We start from the raw sequence: 16,133 nt of genomic DNA, 5'->3' as shown, positions 1-16,133 counted from the left end.
AGAAACGTCGTCGTAAAAGGAAAAAGATTAGTAGTTGAAGTTGAAAGTCAACAAAGTGAAACAGAAACAAAAACAGAAAGAGTTCATAGATCTTTTCTCTCTTCTTCTCTTCAATTCTCTTCATTTCAACAATGAGAACCTTTCTTCTTCTTTCTCTCACAACCCTTCTTCTCTTTTCTTCATTCTCTCTCATTTCCTCCACCGTCACCGTCGACGACGACGGCGAAGATCTCAGCTTCCTTGAAGACTCCGATGAAACCACCACTTCCGACCACCACCATCACTATGACTACCCCGATCCCGAGAACTTCCAAGACTACGAATCAGATCTCGGAGACTTCGATCACGACGAGTACAATTTACCCGAGATCGACGACAAGGACGTCGTCGTTTTGAAGAACAATAACTTCAGCGACTTCGTTAACAGTAACCGTTTCGTTTTAGTTGAATTCTATGCGCCTTGGTGCGGTCACTGTCAGGAACTGGCTCCTCAATATGCTGAAGCTGCGACTCAATTGAAGGGCGAAAATGTCATTTTGGCGAAGGTTGATGCTACTGAAGAAAGTGAATTGGGAAATCAGTATGAAATTGAGGGATTCCCTACTCTCTATTTCTTCGTTGATGGAGTTCATAAACCTTACAAAGGCCTCAGGACTAAGTAATGTTAATTTTATTTTTAATTTTTGTTGCAATTTTGAATTTCAGCGATTTATATTGAAATTTGAAACATTGGATCTTAATTATAGGGATGCTATTGTGAGTTGGATTAAGAAGAAGACAGGACCTGGTATTTACAACATAACTAGTTTGGATGATGCTGAACGCATTTTGACATCTGAGTCCAAAGTTGTGTTGGGCTTTATCAACTCTTTAGTTGTAAGTATTATTCATATTTTTATAAAGGTTAAATACCGAATTTGTACTTTAGAAATTGCATAATTTGATTAATGTATTATTAAGATTTGTCTTGTTCTTAGGGGACTTTGTTGCGATTTTTTATTTATCCGATTAAATTGGGGGCCGCATTTGTTTTCGGGATGAACTTGGATACTTAAGGATGTGTTTGGTTCAAATTCGAAAATAACCTTATTCTCATAATCTTGACGTCCTTTAAAAAAAATCAGTTTTTCTCTCCCAAAAACAGCTGTAGGAAACATCTTTTGCAGCAGATTATAGTTTGAGCCACAACAACTGTTGTTCCTTTAAAGTAATCTGAACCAAACACCCTCTTACTCTTTTCCCAACATATCTTGTAGGATTTGTTATCAAGTGCAAGTGGAGTTTGTATTTTATTACTTGAATCAAATGTCCATTTGTTTCTATAATTTGGTTTGTGAAATGGGTTGCTTCACTTCATGTCAATCTACTTATATTTTTTCGATGAAGCTGAGCCATTTGTTTTCCTTGATTATCTGGATTAAATGACTTAATGATTGGTTTAAGATGGAATAGTTGACTATATGAAATTGTTGGTTCGTGTGCTTCATTTATCTTATCCCATCATAACAATGCAGGGCCCTGAGAGTGATGAGCTAGCTGCCGCTTCAAGACTTGAAGATGATGTCAATTTTTATCAAACTGTGAATCCTGATGTGGCGAAGCTTTTCCATATTGACCCCAATGTTAAACGCCCAGCTTTGGTCCTGATCAAAAAAGAGGATGAAAAACTCAACCATTTTGGTTATTTTCTTCTCATTCTTCTCTCTTTTGTCTAAAAAGGGAGTTTTATTTCTTGTAAACTTGATGTATTTTATATGTCCCTGCAGATGGCCAGTTTGCAAAGTCTGAAATAGAAAACTTTGTGACAACCAACAAGCTTCCTTTGGTAACAGTTTTTACAATGGAAGGTGCTCCAGAAATATTTGAAAATCCAACCAAGTACCAGGTTGTTATTTATGTACATGTTGATGTTTCTTGCTATATTGCTGATCTCAGAAGAAAAATATTATTCGCAAATGAAATCACAACATTCTTCTGACAATGTTATGGGTTTGAAACTTTATTTTTAGTTGTTGCTCTTTGCTACTTCAAATGATTCAGAGAAGTTGATCCCAGTATTTCGAGAAGCAGCAAAATCTTTCAAGGGGAAGGTATATTTTCATACAGTCTATTTTATAATACTCCGCTATGACGTTATGTTTTTAGACTATAGACAAACTTATATATGCCTTTTATTTAAGAACAGTGCAAGTTGAACAAAATCCCTTGCTTTTCGTAAAAGATCAGTTGCAGAGTATAGCTGAGAGGATAATGAAAGAGAATTGGAAGGATGAGATTGATAAAATCTAGTTTAGAAGTCACAGAATTGAGTTAATGACTAAGTAAATAATAACATAGTTTCCCACGGTATTGTTTTGCCAAACTATAAACAAAATTGATAGCCAGGTACGATGGAGTAGGTTTTAAAATATCGTGTGTTTGGTAAATGGTAATCACTAACTTTTTTAGGCTAGTTTTTTTTTGGGAAAGCTTTTTTAATTAGATCGTTTTTAGTCAAAATGTTCACGGGTAGTAACAGCACAGAATTCCTTTTTAAGGTAGCTTTTTATCTTGGCCAAAAATTTCATGTTTCCTTTGTTCTCTATCTTCATTTATCTGTTTCATTATATCTGATATTTTAAAAAAAGATTCATCAAGGTTTAGCAAACAATATTTCAACCAATGTTATATCACAGCCAAATTTTAAACAAAATAGGCATAGTTCATAACCTGATCAACTTTATACAGTGCAAAACTATGTCTTACTCAATCAAATATAAACTTCTTCAATTTTACAAATACCCCACCAGTGCATGCCTCGCCATAATTAGTAACCTTGACCCTACTTGTAAAATCATGAAAAAAATTGACGTGTGCTGGGTGCTGATATGGGTGATATTTGAAAGTTCCTTCTTTTCTGGTTTTGTGGCATTTTACTGATAAAATGTCCCATATTTCATTTTAACTTTTAAGAAATATTAAAATTTACTTCCAACACTTTCTTGCAATTTTCTGTTTCAGCTGATCTTTGTATATGTGGAATCGGACAATGAAGAAGTTGGAAAGCCCGTTTCAGAGTACTTTGGTATCGGTGGGGATGCTCCAAAAGTACTTTTTTCTTCTTCCTTTTTAATTCTATTCAAGTGTATTTAAGCAATGAAACTCATGACATTAACATATTACTCCCTTCAAGTCTAAATCATTGGAAGTAAATTTAGTTAACCCTGTGAATTTGGCAATACAGGTACTTGCATACACTGGAAATGAAGATGGAAAAAAATTTGTTCTTGATGACGAGGTGACTTTTGACAACATAAAGGTACCCTTTTCTTGCCCAGAGCTCTTAGTTTTGTTGCAATGTTATTTAATAATGTTTTCAAAGCAATATTATAGTTTAAATTACAAATATTTATTTTATCACAGGTATTTGGGGAAAATTTCCTTGAAGGCAAGCTAAAGCCCTACTTGAAGTCAGATCCAGTTCCTGAAAGTGTAAGTTATTTCGACTTTTGTCCTATACTTCAACAAGTATGTCCTGCTGACCCAGACTTTCATGTCTAATGTCATGGGTTTGACAACTTGTTAACAGGATGATGGTGATGTGAAAATAGTTGTTGGGAGTAACTTTGATGAAATTGTCTTGGATGAGTCAAAGGATGTTCTCCTCGAGGTACAATTTTAGCCCTCTCTCTACTTTATGAATTATATTTAGATATGCACCCTGTTCATGTTAATTTGATGGTTGTTGGAATATCAGATTTACGCTCCCTGGTGTGGACATTGCCAAGCACTGGAACCAATATACAACAAGCTTGCAAAACATCTTAGCAGTATTGAGTCTATTGTAATAGCCAAAATGGATGGAACAACAAACGAACATCCAAGGGCAAAGGTAAACCCCAATATGAACAAAGATGTTGCAAGCATATGGTATATATGCTATTGCTATTATCAATTGAAGTGGCTTTTGTCTAACTCATGCCAGGTCTTGAATTTTCAATCAAGCATCGAACATAAGCCATTATGCTCTCATGAATGCATCAGTACTTAAAATGATAATATTTGAGAGTTACTGATCGATATCGATTTGCATTCACAATGCAGGCTGATGGATTCCCCACTCTTCTATTCTTCCCAGCAGGAGACAAGAGTTTCGGCCCTGTACGTGAATATTCAAAACAACTCATATTTTATCTATTCAACTACAGATTCACATAGCTGTTTTTCTCTTCTTTTGAATAATTTTTCGTGTGCAAGATCTGCACAAGCATTATCATTAGGTGATTAAATATATGATCAATTCCCTGTGTCTGCAGATTACCGTTGATACAGATCGAACAGTGGTAGCCCTTTATAAGTTCCTGAAGAAAAATGCATCAATCCCTTTCAAGCTCCAGAAACCAACCTCAACCTCTAAACCCCAAAGTTCTGATGCCAAGGAGAGTGGTGATTCTAAGGAGAGGCAGAGTAGCAGTGAGGACGTGAAGGATGAATTGTGAGTTTTTTTGGTTTCCCACAGGTATCCTCGCACTAGAGGCAATCCTGTCCGAGCCGGGATGAACTGTTAGTTAAGTAATATACTTCTATTTATTTATAATGAGGCATTAGGACAAACAAAAACAATCTATTTCTCCACACCCATGCCCTAAAAATGGTACTGAAATCACGGGTTGAAGAGGTGGACAAATGAGGCAACATGTGTATTATTACTAGCTTCAGTATTTATGAATTTTGGTGAGACTTCAATAAAATAATTCCCCCAGAGTTTACCTTATCCATCCTCTTATATATTCCATTTGGCATTGGGCTTAATAATATTATTTACAAATTTAATAAATTACAACTTTGTATTCTCTTCCTTTATCGTTTTTTAGTTAATTTTGTTTCTATTTAATGATTATTTTCAAAGTTTCAACAGTATATTAATAACTTCTTTATTAATTATACTCTTACCCTTATTTACCATGGAGAGGGAAAAAGATAGTAAAGTGAAGAGGAAATGAGAAGTATACAATAAATGATTTTATTAAAACTCAATAATTGTGTTCATTTGTCCCGGAACATATTCATAAAGTTATTGGGAGAGTATTAAATAATCATACTCTAATCCCCAAGTAATGTTGCTATAACTAGTTAGCATTCTCCAAAATTTTATCGTGTGCCCATCACTTCACAGCTTTTTATAAAAAGATTATGTATATTCTCAATATAATAAATTACGATGAAATCCTTTTTATTAATTTCTAAATCATAAACGCTAAAAGTTATGTAAATAAAAATAGATGATTATTTAAGCGCCCCTTAAAAAAAGGATTCTTTAACGTAGTTCTTTCTTCAATAGCATGAAAAGCAAGATTTGCCATTTTAAAAATATTGATGCGTGTCCAAATGCATAAAAATCACTTTCCATCGTATCACACCATTTCGTTTTATATATCTTTAAATTTTAAACTTAATGGTATCAATATTGTGAATTTTACTTAAGAATATGATTAAAATAAAATAAAAACAAGTTAGAGAACAACAAATAAGTTTTTATAATTGTTACTAAATTCAATTAACCTATCTCAACATCACCTCATGATTCTCACTAGTATCTAATACCCGAAAACTCTCATTTCTGTCACATTTCACATGCACTTGCTTCCTTTTTAATTAATCTTAAACAAAAAAGAAATCCACTTTCCTCATTCCACGCTACCCCTATATATTCGAAAAAAGTAATGATATATATTTGTAGAAGAGTCTTCATACTAATTCTTCTACTCACAAAAAATAGTAGGAGAATGTATCATTTTCTTTTCTAGAATTATATTATTTTACATTTCGGAAGTGTTACAGTTCTGGTAAATCGTGCCGTCTTTCTATATCTCACATTGCCACGTGTTAAAATCCTAGACTCTCAATCCCCCCCTATATAAACCGTTTTATCACTCTTCTCAGCAAGACCCAGATCCCGTTTCCTTCGAACACTTTCTTTCTTCTCTTCACTTTCTTTTCCATTTTCAGATCCAAGAAAATGGATAACGTAACATTTTCCATTTTTCTTCTTCTCTTGTTTCTCTCTGTTCCACCTCACCGCTTAACCGTCTCCGCCGATTCACCACCGACTCCGTCACCATCACCCTCCGATTCTCCTTCTCCGGATTCTGCTCCAGATTCTGCTCCGAGCTTACCTCCATCGCCTCCTGCTCCTTCTCCGAAGAGTCCTTCTCCATCTCCAGGTAAATCGCCGGAAGATTCTCCATCTCCCGTTCCTTCACCGGAAGATTCTCCATCTCCGTCTCCGGCACCAGCTCCGGCGGATAGAGGTTCAATTAACCACGCAGCAGCTGCGGATGAGAATGTGGTGGAGAAATCGTCGGGAGGAGGGAGCAACAGCGGAAAGAAAGCTGGAATAGCGATCGGAGTGATAGTGGTGGCGGGAGTGATCGTAATAGGAGGAGTGGTATACAAGAAGAGACAGCAGAATATACGGCGCTCTCAGTTTGGATACACCGCAAGGACAGAGATTCTGTAAAAGCCTGATTTATACATAGTCCATGCTTGTTGTGATTCAATTTGATTCTAGATTCTTTTCGTTATCATTCAAATATATTGCTGCTTCGGTTTATAAGGTATATCAATCATCATTTTATCAGATCTCATTTCATTGCTACTTGTAATAGTCAAATTTTCAAACCAATTCGTGTATGGTGTAGTACTATTCTGTTTTCTTGAGTTGCACGTTTCTCAGTAGAGAATCATTTACATCTAATTTTTTCGATTCGGATATTTGTTTCCTTATCGTAACAGGATCTACTATTTAAGCGATATTTGAAAACATAACTAAATGAATGAAATGAAGATTAAGTTTTTGCAACTTATTTTCAACTCATTTCCCCATTTACCTTTATTCTTTATTGTCAACCCTTTATTATCCTAAACTTTTGAGTTTTTAGTTTTGTTGCTTTTTATATTACTTTTATTTATTACTTAATTGATTTTGTAACCAAAATATATTTAATTTAATTGATTACCTAGATAAGATAAAATCATTAATTTGGTGAGGTGAAAAGAAATTGAATGAGGCCAATTTTGGAAGCTCCTATAAAAAAAAATGTTCATTTACTCTCACCCTTCTTTATAAGGTGGCTTTTTTCATAAAAAAATCGCTCATGTTATTAATTATTTCTTTACCAAATACATTATTACTCTTTCAATATTGCGAGGAAAGAAAAAATAATACTGAAATAAAGTGGAGAGAGAAATTCAAAATGGTATAATGAAAATAAATAAATAATAAGTTGCTAAATTGATTGAAAGATGTGATATATACTACTAACGTGGGAGGCAATACTCAAACCCCACCAAAGAAAAAAACGTGGCAACCAATACTACTTAATTCTGCTGAATTTGGTTTGGATTAATTAATAAAGAGGCCTAGTCTTCATTGCTTGGACATTTGCATAATTTTAAAACTCATTCAAATGTAGTCTACACCTCCAGACAAAATTGATATCCGGTTTGATAAAAAAGTCATGATTATGAGTCCCCTAAAGATATTTTATAAGGAAACCAAAAATAAAAAGTGTGCATCAAAGTATAATATTTGAGTTTTCAAACAAATCTTCAGCGGTTGATTGAGGATGACACACAAATATTATTTGATTTGTAAATAGGTAAGGTAGTTGCTCATCATCTTCCATGATGGATAGTGTTGTATACTTTTATTGTATGGAATCTATTTATAAGCCAATGATTGAAACTCCTCTTACGAATCATAGACATATAGCTTATACTCTAGTATTTGACAAAACTAGTTCAAATGATAAGGTTGTAGTTGCAAATACAACTTCACCTGATAGGATCATAAAATTAATCCTGTATTATTATTCTTGATGATTTTATTAATGATGGAAGCAAACAAGTACATTTATTCTGTATAGTTCTCCACCCCTACCTTTAATTGGGACCTTTCTTAAATGAAAAATTAGGCCTTTTTCCAAAACTCTCAATGCTTCTACTACATTACATAAAGTCATATACAACAGAACAGTGATCAACCTAGATTACCATTGGGTCATAGTATTGAAGTGTTGCTTCTACTCCTCTGCAGGAGGCTCTACCCAACGTCCATTCTCTTTTATTAGATCAATCAAGGCATTGGTTGCATGCTCCATTGCAATTCCACGCTTCACCACGGTCTGTAATAATAATTGTAAAACACAACTTACTTTCAAGGTTCATTAAGCATATAGAAAATTAGAAACAAGTTTTTTTCTTCTTCTTTTACAGGTAGTTAAGTCTGAGTAATTTTGGGCATGAAGTACAGGACATGTTACCTTCCCAACATAGAGGTCAATCTTTCCGGGATTACCTCCCACATAACCAAAGTCCGCGTCAGCCATCTCCCCCGGTCCATTCACAATGCATCCCATGATTGCAATCTGATGCCGGAGAAAATAAATATAACATAGATAAAATTAGGGAAATTACATCGATTTCTGTCAAGGTTTGGTTTAATTATGCCATACAGTCTCTTGTCTTGGAAGTTACACTCACCTCCCATTTAGGGGAGGTCAGTGTAATTTCAATATCACAAGTGTAGTGATAATATAAACCCCAAGGGAGGGTCTATTAATTCTTGAAACAAGAGGATGCACTGGTATTTAAGTCAACCTTGAAAGGCGGTCAATATATTCCACTACAATAAACTATAATGCATGGTTACAAATATATAAGAATTAGTTGATTACCGAAACACCAGGCAGGTGTGATGTCTTCTCCCGAATTTCTGCACTTATTTCTTGAAGATCGAACAATGTTCTTCCACAAGATGGGCATGACACATACTCCTGCAACACTTGTTAGGATTATCAATAAGAACTTTGTTTTTATAATTCAATCTATGTCTTGTCTATGCTTCTACATACCGTCTTTGTATTTCTCATTCTGCAGCCTTGCAGCAAATTAAAAGATGTATTTCTTAGAAATTCAAATTCCTGGTCTGGGGCTTCTAAAAGAAGACCATCTCCAAGCCCATCAACCAGAAGGGCTCCAGCATTAGTACCGGCACCAATCACTAAGTCGTCCCTGCAAGTGGAATGAATTAGGTTTCACTAATATTGCATCTTAATCAACAAATACGACAAATTGAGTTACCTGCCAATCCCGGTTGGAAAATGAATGTGGTGAATGACCGGAAAGTTCAGAGAATTGTCTGATAGGTACTCAAATAGCCTGATGTCAATAAAAGATATAAAGAGTATAAGAATTCAAGTAATGATTAGTTTTATAGATGCAACTCAGAAAATTTCAACAAGCAAGGTCAAGAAGATACTGATTGCTTCGATGTTGGAAGATTGTTTACAACAAATAACTAATCATGAGCAACATTCTCACCTCCTTGCTGCATGAACCCTACTAACATTCTCTTCTGTGTATGGCAGGTCATGGAGAATCATAGTAGCATCAACACCTTTGAGAATTTCTAGTTCTCCATAAGGCTCATCACCTCGTACCGACACAGCTAAGCGTGTGCCTAATGGATCACCAGTTCATATAAGATCAAACACGAACAATGAAGGGGGTGGGGGAAATAAATTATCAGAGTAAATTACACATTTTAAAAAATTTCCATGGACCATCTCGTAATTTTAAAAATCATAGACCCCCTTTAGCATTTGAAAGCATTCAAAGTAAGGGGATCTATGTAATTTTGAAAAAAAGGTTTGTGTGATGTAATTGAATCTGAAGGAATGTCCATGTAATTTATTTAGAATCTATCAAAAGATAAAACTCAGATTGAGCAGCACCTTGTGGCAAAAGCTTATAAGCTCCAGTAGATAGTTCCTTGAGGTTCACCAGAACTATGGCATTGGGTAATGGCTTTGTTAGCTGCTCCGACAAAGGAGTTATAACCCCCATACTTATATCTATCAGTCTTTTGAGAGCTAGCCGCTGATCACAGTACCCAAAATTGGAAAGAGGAAAAGAAAATCATTCAACCAATGCAATAAATTATAATGCAGAAATAATTCGATGGCTAATGAAGCAGAACAAGCAGATGCTTCTAAACTATCTTACAGAATTAGCATCATTTACTGGAGGAAGTTCCCGCAACAAGATTGAATCTACCGTAGCCAGATCCTAAATATAAAGGGACTACTATGTCAATAACTTCTTATTTAAATGCACAAGACATTCATCCAACAGAATAAAGCAACAGAGACCTTAAATGGCATGCCAATAGCGAGTTTGGCAGCAAGTGACTTGTATAGCAGCTCCGGATTCTGTAAAAATCAGGGGGGAGTCTCAGATTTTTTTTCTTCAAGAGCATTCAAATGTGACGCACGTAAACAGATAGACTTTTAGAGACATATAGCCAGACAAACAGAAGAGGTCCCAAATTTTTACCTCTAACTGATTCAAGGAAACTGACATGAGAACAGAACCATCCCGGTGCAAAGCACCTCTGTAATCCACCTCCTCACCCTGTACTAAGATAGAGAGTTCACGTGTAAGTATGGATGGTGCAAAAGAAGGAAATTGTATGTGTGGATGTTTGGTATATATTTGGTTAAGTAGTCTAAACATGTAATAGTTTAACCTCTTTTTGCACTGGCAATTGACCGGAACGCCGCTGGAAGTCAAAATAATGTCTATGCTTTTCTTCAAAAGGTGCCTGATGGAGGCATCAGAAGTAAGTTCTCAGTATTTGAGAATGTTAGACTTTATACAGTTTAGCCATGTGAAATAAAATTCTGTTTTGAATCATACTGCCCCTTTCTGAAGTTCAGATGCTCTCATTCCAAGGTTTGCCAACCTTCGGCAAGGATCTATCTCCTCCTCGGGTGGTTCTGTGAGAGAAACCCTAATTGTATCGCCCAATCCATCCTGATAAACAGCATATCACCAACATGCATGCAATGAATTATAAACATCTGGATGAATATTTCCATTTTATATGCAATCAATCATCATATGCGTACCTGAAGAAGAGTTCCAATTCCAATTGCCGACTTCATCCTCCCATCCTCACCTTCTCCAGCTTCAGTAACTCCCAGGTGCAACGGATAATCCCAGCCTTGGACATACATTTCAGCTACAAGTAAGCGATATGCCTGGACCATGATAACTGGGTTGCTCGCTTTCATAGAGAAAACAAAATTGTGAAAGTCCAACTTTCGGCATATCCTTGCAAATTCAAAAGCAGATTCAACCTGTTCAATCACATAGCTTAGTAATAAGGACAATTCTCTTTGGGGCCACATACATTGCAGTAGGAGAGGGGGAATAATTGCCTGCTTACCATTCCCCTAGGAGAATCTCCATAATAGCTCATTATACGATCTGAAAGACTACCATGATTTGTCCCAATGCGCATTGCTCTTCCATATTTCTTACATTTTTCAACCAATGGTGTGAAAACCTGGCATTTAATAAAGCTTAAAAAAGGTTAATAAGTTCGTATTTCAGTTGTGATATAAATTCTTACTGGAATTGAAAAGAAAAACACAAGCTTCCAATTCCTTTATAATTTTTAAGCAACATTTATGCAATACTAAAATTGTCCCGATGTCCTCGGTAAAGACTAAGGATGCATGTATGATAGATATGAGTGGCCTTAAATTAAAGTACTCAAAGTAGGGTACGGCAATCCTTTCACCAAAATTTGAGAGATAAAACAACAGATGGGAGGTTTAACCTGTTCAATATGCTCAAGCTCTTTCTGGTAATCTTCTTCGGTGTACTCTAATTGTTCAAATTGAGCCCGTCTATCAGCTGTAAAATACCATCATTGGCATCATGGATTCAGAATACAAGCCAATACGTCAAAAAATAAAAGGAAAAAGAAGACTACTGAATTAACGAAAGTATGATACCAAAATTGCCAGGGTTGACACGAATCTTGTCAAAGCATTCAGCAACTCGCAAAGCGACAGCCGGGGCAAAATGAATATCAGCCACCAATGGTATGTTGTAGCTGGACAAGGTTGGAAACATAAACAACATGGGCTTACAGCATCAACCGTATCCAATATAGCTCACAATAATTAAACTTACTTTTTCTGCACAAGGGTGTTTTTAATCTCAAAACATGCATCAGCTTCTTTCTTCCCTTGAACTGTTATCCGAACAATATCAGCTCCTCTATCAGCTACTTTCATTACCTGCCAATAGACAGAAGATAAATAAACATAAATCGATCAGTCAAATTAATATAGATACAGTCGAAGTAGCCCATCGGTGTACACTGAACAGAAGCTTGAATTATTAGTAGCGCAGAAGAGCAATCGTATAACCTGTTCAACTGTTCCAGCTACATCCTTTGTATCGGTTGTAGTCATTGTCTGAATTCTTATAGGATGCTCACTACCAAGAGACACATCACCAACCATCACTGTCCTTGTTTTCCTCCTAATAGTTTGGTTTAATGATTCACAATACTTTTGCCTAGGAACTACATTTACATTGTTACCCATGCATCAGGTGAAAGTAAAGCAAGTAAATAACCAGTGCAGCAAAAATAACACCTAAACAATAATTAGAGATGCCATTTAGGAATGAAAAATTGTGGGACAAATAAAAAATGCTAAAGTCTAAGAAACACTGACATGAAAAAATAATATTGAGGGTTAGAGCCATTTGTTTAAGCTTTAAAAAATATTAAAAAGGTGATTTTTATTGTATCTTTTATGTAAATAAGAAGCTGTTTTGCTTTGGGCTACATACTATTAAACAAAGTACATTTCTTACCATCCCTCCCCTCTTTCAGAGAAGCTTTTTTTTTATAGAAAATATAGCTTCTCAAAAAAGCTGAATTTCAGTTTTTTAAGCTTCTGCATTTTTGACAAAAGCTCAATCAAACAAAGGACACATTTGTTAAGGGTAACAAATGATTCATAAGCCTTTTGCGAATAATTTTTTTGTGAGAAGCTGAAAATATAATTTCTCCTAAGAGCTAAGTTTTAGCTTTTTTTCTTCAGTTAAAGGTTTTTAACTGAAGTCCAACCAAACAAGCATACAAACATCAAAATTGATTTTTAAAAAAAATCACATTTTTGTATGAAAAAAAAGCTAAAACAAATGGCATACAAATAATAGATGAAGGAAGAACATGAAAGATAAGAAAAGGGATATGATAATATAATATACCCAAAAGTGTGCTTCCTTGTGATGCAGGTTGAAGTTGAGCAATATCCTGAGCAGGATTTGAAGAGTTCCTGATAACTAAAACCTTTGTCTTCCCATATTTCACTCTCTTCAAATCACAAACTCTCACAAAATCCATACTTTTTGCAAACCCATAATTGGAATCCCTTGTGTTGATGGTTGAAAACAAAGATGGCACAGCTCTTGCAGTTGCAGCCATTTTTGAAGCACCTTAATCAAACAAAGATTGCAAATTTCAAAAATCAATGGCAACAGTAGCATACAAATAAAAAGTTGAAATAGAACAAAATATAATGATATCAAGAGAAATAGTCAAAGGTCAAAAGTCAACATTCAAAGGTCAAAGAACATGGTGTGAATTCAAAGAACATGAAGTTAGAATTGGTTTACCTGAGAGAGAGAAAAGGGAGAAGAAGGTAATGGTATATAGAACAAAAACAGAGGACTCTGCCTCTGATTATTTACAGAATTAACCTCACTCCTTCTTCTTCTTCTTCACTTTGCTTTGTAAGGAACACTTTCCTCACCTTCTAAACCAATATTTATCCTTTGTTAGTAGCAGCCATACAATAATAATTAATAATGAGTCGGTATTTCTATACTAATGGAAAGGTAAGTATTCAAAATAAAAATAAAAAGTTAACATGATTTGATATTTTATTTTTAAGATAAAATGAGATGACATTTTCAACCTATATGCAAGTACAAAACTATTAACTTGTTTTTAAAGAAGAGTTATTAAGTCATTAATAATGTAACATTTGTTTGACTGAGAATTTTATACACTTAGTGGATCAATCGGGTAAGACTCAAGAATGTTAATTAATATGAAAATGATAGAGAATATGCTTTTAGTATAAAAAACATTTTTAGTACATTGATATTAAATCATTTATTTATATATCCAACTTATTATATATAAAAAAGAAATGTGGTTAACAAATTATTTGAGGATATATTTAGGATGAATATCAACTCATTAATTATTTGATTTTATTTGTCAATTTTAATAATCACCTTAAAAGTGATGTAAATAAATCAGTATAATTATTGAAGATGTTAAATATAATGTAAAAAAAATACGTTTTGACTAGAATATTCTAATGTCTATTCTAATTATAATCGTTTTATGACAATGTAGGATACAATGCTAGATAAACAAAATTTCTAGAAAAATTTAATAGTGCAAAATAATAAGTAGATTTAAACCATTAAATTTTTTGAGAATTGATTACTAAGATATGAAATAAGTGAGAGTTACATTGTTTTTAAGTAAAAAACTATTTAGTATTAGTATTCTTTAGTAAGTGTTTTAGAATACTTGATTAACATTTTTTTCTTCTAAATTTAAATATTTTAATTTATTAATACATCATAGAATAATAGTATATACTACTTTTTATTAAAGTAATTAATATTTTTTCAAGAAAATATCCTAATACTTTATTTTTTATATTTATATTGAATAATTACTATTTTCATTAATTAGAGAAAACGTGGCAATAATTCAATAGTGGTATAATTAATTCATTTAATATTGAATAAAATTTGAGCTTTTGAGACATTAATTAAATATTTTTATATTATTGGTAATGAAAATGCAAAGGATTCCTAACTTTCCTGGGGTAGTTGATTACACATTGTTGAACTAGAAAAATCAAATCTCATTCCATTACCTTAACAATTATCACTCATACAATTTTATCTGTCAAAATTGTTAATGTTTGTCAAAACTAGTTATACTATCTCATTTTCATTTAAATTATATCAGTTAATTTTTATTTAAAACTATAAAAATTTGTAAAAGTGGCCAAATTTTTATCATAAGTGTTCTGCAAGAATAAACACACGATCAATAAATTTTTTGTAATTCTAAAACATGATCTACCATTATATTATATATTTTATTTTCATAAATAGTGTAAATATAAGTATTTATCATTTAAATATTAATGATACATGGCTTAATTAATGAACTACTAAACATATATCACTATATTATTTGATAATTGATAAAGTATTAATAACCATAGTTGAATTGATTAAGTTAGAAAACATAAATTATAATATGATTAAAAAAATTAAACCCCACAATACCCTTCTTCTTTTCCGATTTCCTTCCCCTTATTTTCACATTATATAAGGCCTACAAAAATCTATCATTATAAGATAAAAAGTGGAGTCCCCGAAAAAGATATAAATTACAATTTATGTAAGATTTCAGTCTATATTGTTATCATAATTTTGCATATGGTACTTCTACTTTGTGGTTTGATCCCTACAATCACTCATGAAATAAATTAGGCTAGTATATAGCAATAATGCTTTAGTTGCAACTTACATCAAAACCAGCATTGGAAGATGGGTGCTGGAGGTGTGGATAAGGATCTTCTGTCCCAAAAAAACTATATCTTTATATCCTTAATCAATAATATTTTCCGAAATAATATAAAATATTAATTTATAATTTTTATAAAAAATTCTAATTAAGTAATACATTTTTTGGTTTGGTACATCATTAAGGACATCAATGAGTACAGGAGATCTTTATCCGTGGAGGTATACCTAACTCAATATATAATGAGTTTGGAGAGGATAAATGTACATAATTTTATTCTTACAAGTAAAAAAACTATTTCCAGTACTTCAACTTGTGACTTCGTGATTATTGAGTAACAACTTTATTATTACGAAAAAGAGGACTTATAATTTTTTTTGTTGGTATCACAAGAGTATCCTCTTACAGATAATGAATTAATCTCTTTCGGGATTCGTGGCTACCTCTCCCAACAAGTGTATCGTGCTGTTCAATTTTTACTTTAATTTTCAAAAGCCTTTCATCTGGGTGTGGACTGATGGGACACTAGGCCGTATGGGCTTTTAGCATATTGGCATACCCACTTCACCCAAATATCATAAAGGGAAAATTGTCCAAATTTGTATAAATAGAACTATACATCATTCAGCTTTTTAAACCTAACAGTCTCAATCTTGCA

The 16,133-nt window shown here is 33.6% G+C and overlaps 3 protein-coding genes across 6 annotated transcripts; 2 read left to right on the top strand and 1 right to left on the bottom strand.

The window, feature by feature from the left end:
- LOC109358692 (protein disulfide isomerase-like 1-4) lies at nt 100–4,783 on the top strand. 2 transcript variants are annotated; one of them, XM_019603083.1, is made up of 13 exons: nt 100–658; nt 747–876; nt 1,515–1,680; nt 1,767–1,885; nt 2,010–2,090; nt 3,001–3,087; nt 3,224–3,298; nt 3,403–3,471; nt 3,569–3,649; nt 3,737–3,871; nt 4,084–4,140; nt 4,296–4,435; nt 4,534–4,783. In XM_019603083.1, the coding sequence occupies exons 1-13, from the start codon at nt 132–134 to the stop codon at nt 4,553–4,555; spliced, it is 1,689 nt and encodes a 562-aa protein (XP_019458628.1). In that variant the 5' UTR covers nt 100–131; the 3' UTR covers nt 4,556–4,783. The 2 variants fall into 2 exon arrangements, with proteins under 2 accessions (XP_019458628.1, XP_019458627.1); XM_019603082.1 differs by having other exon boundaries at nt 101–658; nt 4,296–4,479; nt 4,548–4,783.
- LOC109358947 (vegetative cell wall protein gp1-like) lies at nt 5,914–6,731 on the top strand. The gene has a single exon (XM_019603458.1). It carries the CDS (start codon nt 5,999–6,001, stop codon nt 6,497–6,499), a length of 501 nt encoding a protein of 166 aa, XP_019459003.1. The 5' UTR covers nt 5,914–5,998; the 3' UTR covers nt 6,500–6,731.
- LOC109358675 (4-hydroxy-3-methylbut-2-en-1-yl diphosphate synthase (ferredoxin), chloroplastic-like) lies at nt 7,837–13,701 on the bottom strand. 3 transcript variants are annotated; one of them, XM_019603050.1, is made up of 22 exons: nt 13,665–13,701; nt 13,599–13,627; nt 13,528–13,540; nt 13,120–13,347; nt 12,267–12,424; nt 12,028–12,134; nt 11,847–11,947; nt 11,669–11,745; nt 11,273–11,392; nt 10,953–11,183; nt 10,741–10,857; nt 10,571–10,645; nt 10,378–10,455; nt 10,194–10,253; nt 10,048–10,110; nt 9,777–9,921; nt 9,364–9,502; nt 9,124–9,201; nt 8,895–9,054; nt 8,718–8,816; nt 8,304–8,408; nt 7,837–8,165 (listed from the first exon to the last, which is right to left on the bottom strand). In XM_019603050.1, the coding sequence occupies exons 4-22, from the start codon at nt 13,334–13,336 to the stop codon at nt 8,064–8,066; spliced, it is 2,232 nt and encodes a 743-aa protein (XP_019458595.1). In that variant the 5' UTR covers nt 13,337–13,347; nt 13,528–13,540; nt 13,599–13,627; nt 13,665–13,701; the 3' UTR covers nt 7,837–8,063. The 3 variants fall into 3 exon arrangements, with proteins under 3 accessions (XP_019458595.1, XP_019458594.1, XP_019458596.1); XM_019603049.1 differs by lacking the exon at nt 13,665–13,701 and having other exon boundaries at nt 13,528–13,658; XM_019603051.1 differs by lacking the exons at nt 13,528–13,540; nt 13,599–13,627; nt 13,665–13,701 and adding an exon at nt 13,469–13,489.

The sequence above is a fragment of the Lupinus angustifolius genome, chromosome LG10 (genome assembly GCF_001865875.1).
Source record: "Lupinus angustifolius cultivar Tanjil chromosome LG10, LupAngTanjil_v1.0, whole genome shotgun sequence".
Lineage (NCBI taxonomy): Eukaryota > Viridiplantae > Streptophyta > Magnoliopsida > Fabales > Fabaceae > Lupinus > Lupinus angustifolius.
The sequence above is the reverse complement of the archived record's forward strand: the minus strand, read 5'-3'. Positions and strand labels throughout refer to the sequence as shown.

What these genes read in the sequence shown, in the direction of transcription:
- LOC109358947 (XM_019603458.1), top strand. Translation starts at nt 5,999, where the DNA reads ATGGATAACGTAACATTTTCCATTTTTCTTCTTCTCTTGTTTCTCTCT.
- LOC109358692 (XM_019603082.1), top strand. Translation starts at nt 132, where the DNA reads ATGAGAACCTTTCTTCTTCTTTCTCTCACAACCCTTCTTCTCTTTTCT. An exon ending in TGACTTTTGACAACATAAAG is followed by an intron (nt 3,299 to 3,402) that starts GTACCCTTTTCT and finishes ATTTTATCACAG; the next exon opens with GTATTTGGGGAAAATTTCCT. An exon ending in ACGAACATCCAAGGGCAAAG is followed by an intron (nt 3,872 to 4,083) that starts GTAAACCCCAAT and finishes TTCACAATGCAG; the next exon opens with GCTGATGGATTCCCCACTCT.
- LOC109358675 (XM_019603050.1), bottom strand. Translation starts at nt 13,336, where the DNA reads ATGGCTGCAACTGCAAGAGCTGTGCCATCTTTGTTTTCAACCATCAAC. An exon ending in CTGAACTTCAGAAAGGGGCA is followed by an intron (nt 10,646 to 10,740) that starts GTATGATTCAAA and finishes TGCCTCCATCAG; the next exon opens with GCACCTTTTGAAGAAAAGCA. An exon ending in AATTGCCAGTGCAAAAAGAG is followed by an intron (nt 10,456 to 10,570) that starts GTTAAACTATTA and finishes ATCTTAGTACAG; the next exon opens with GGTGAGGAGGTGGATTACAG.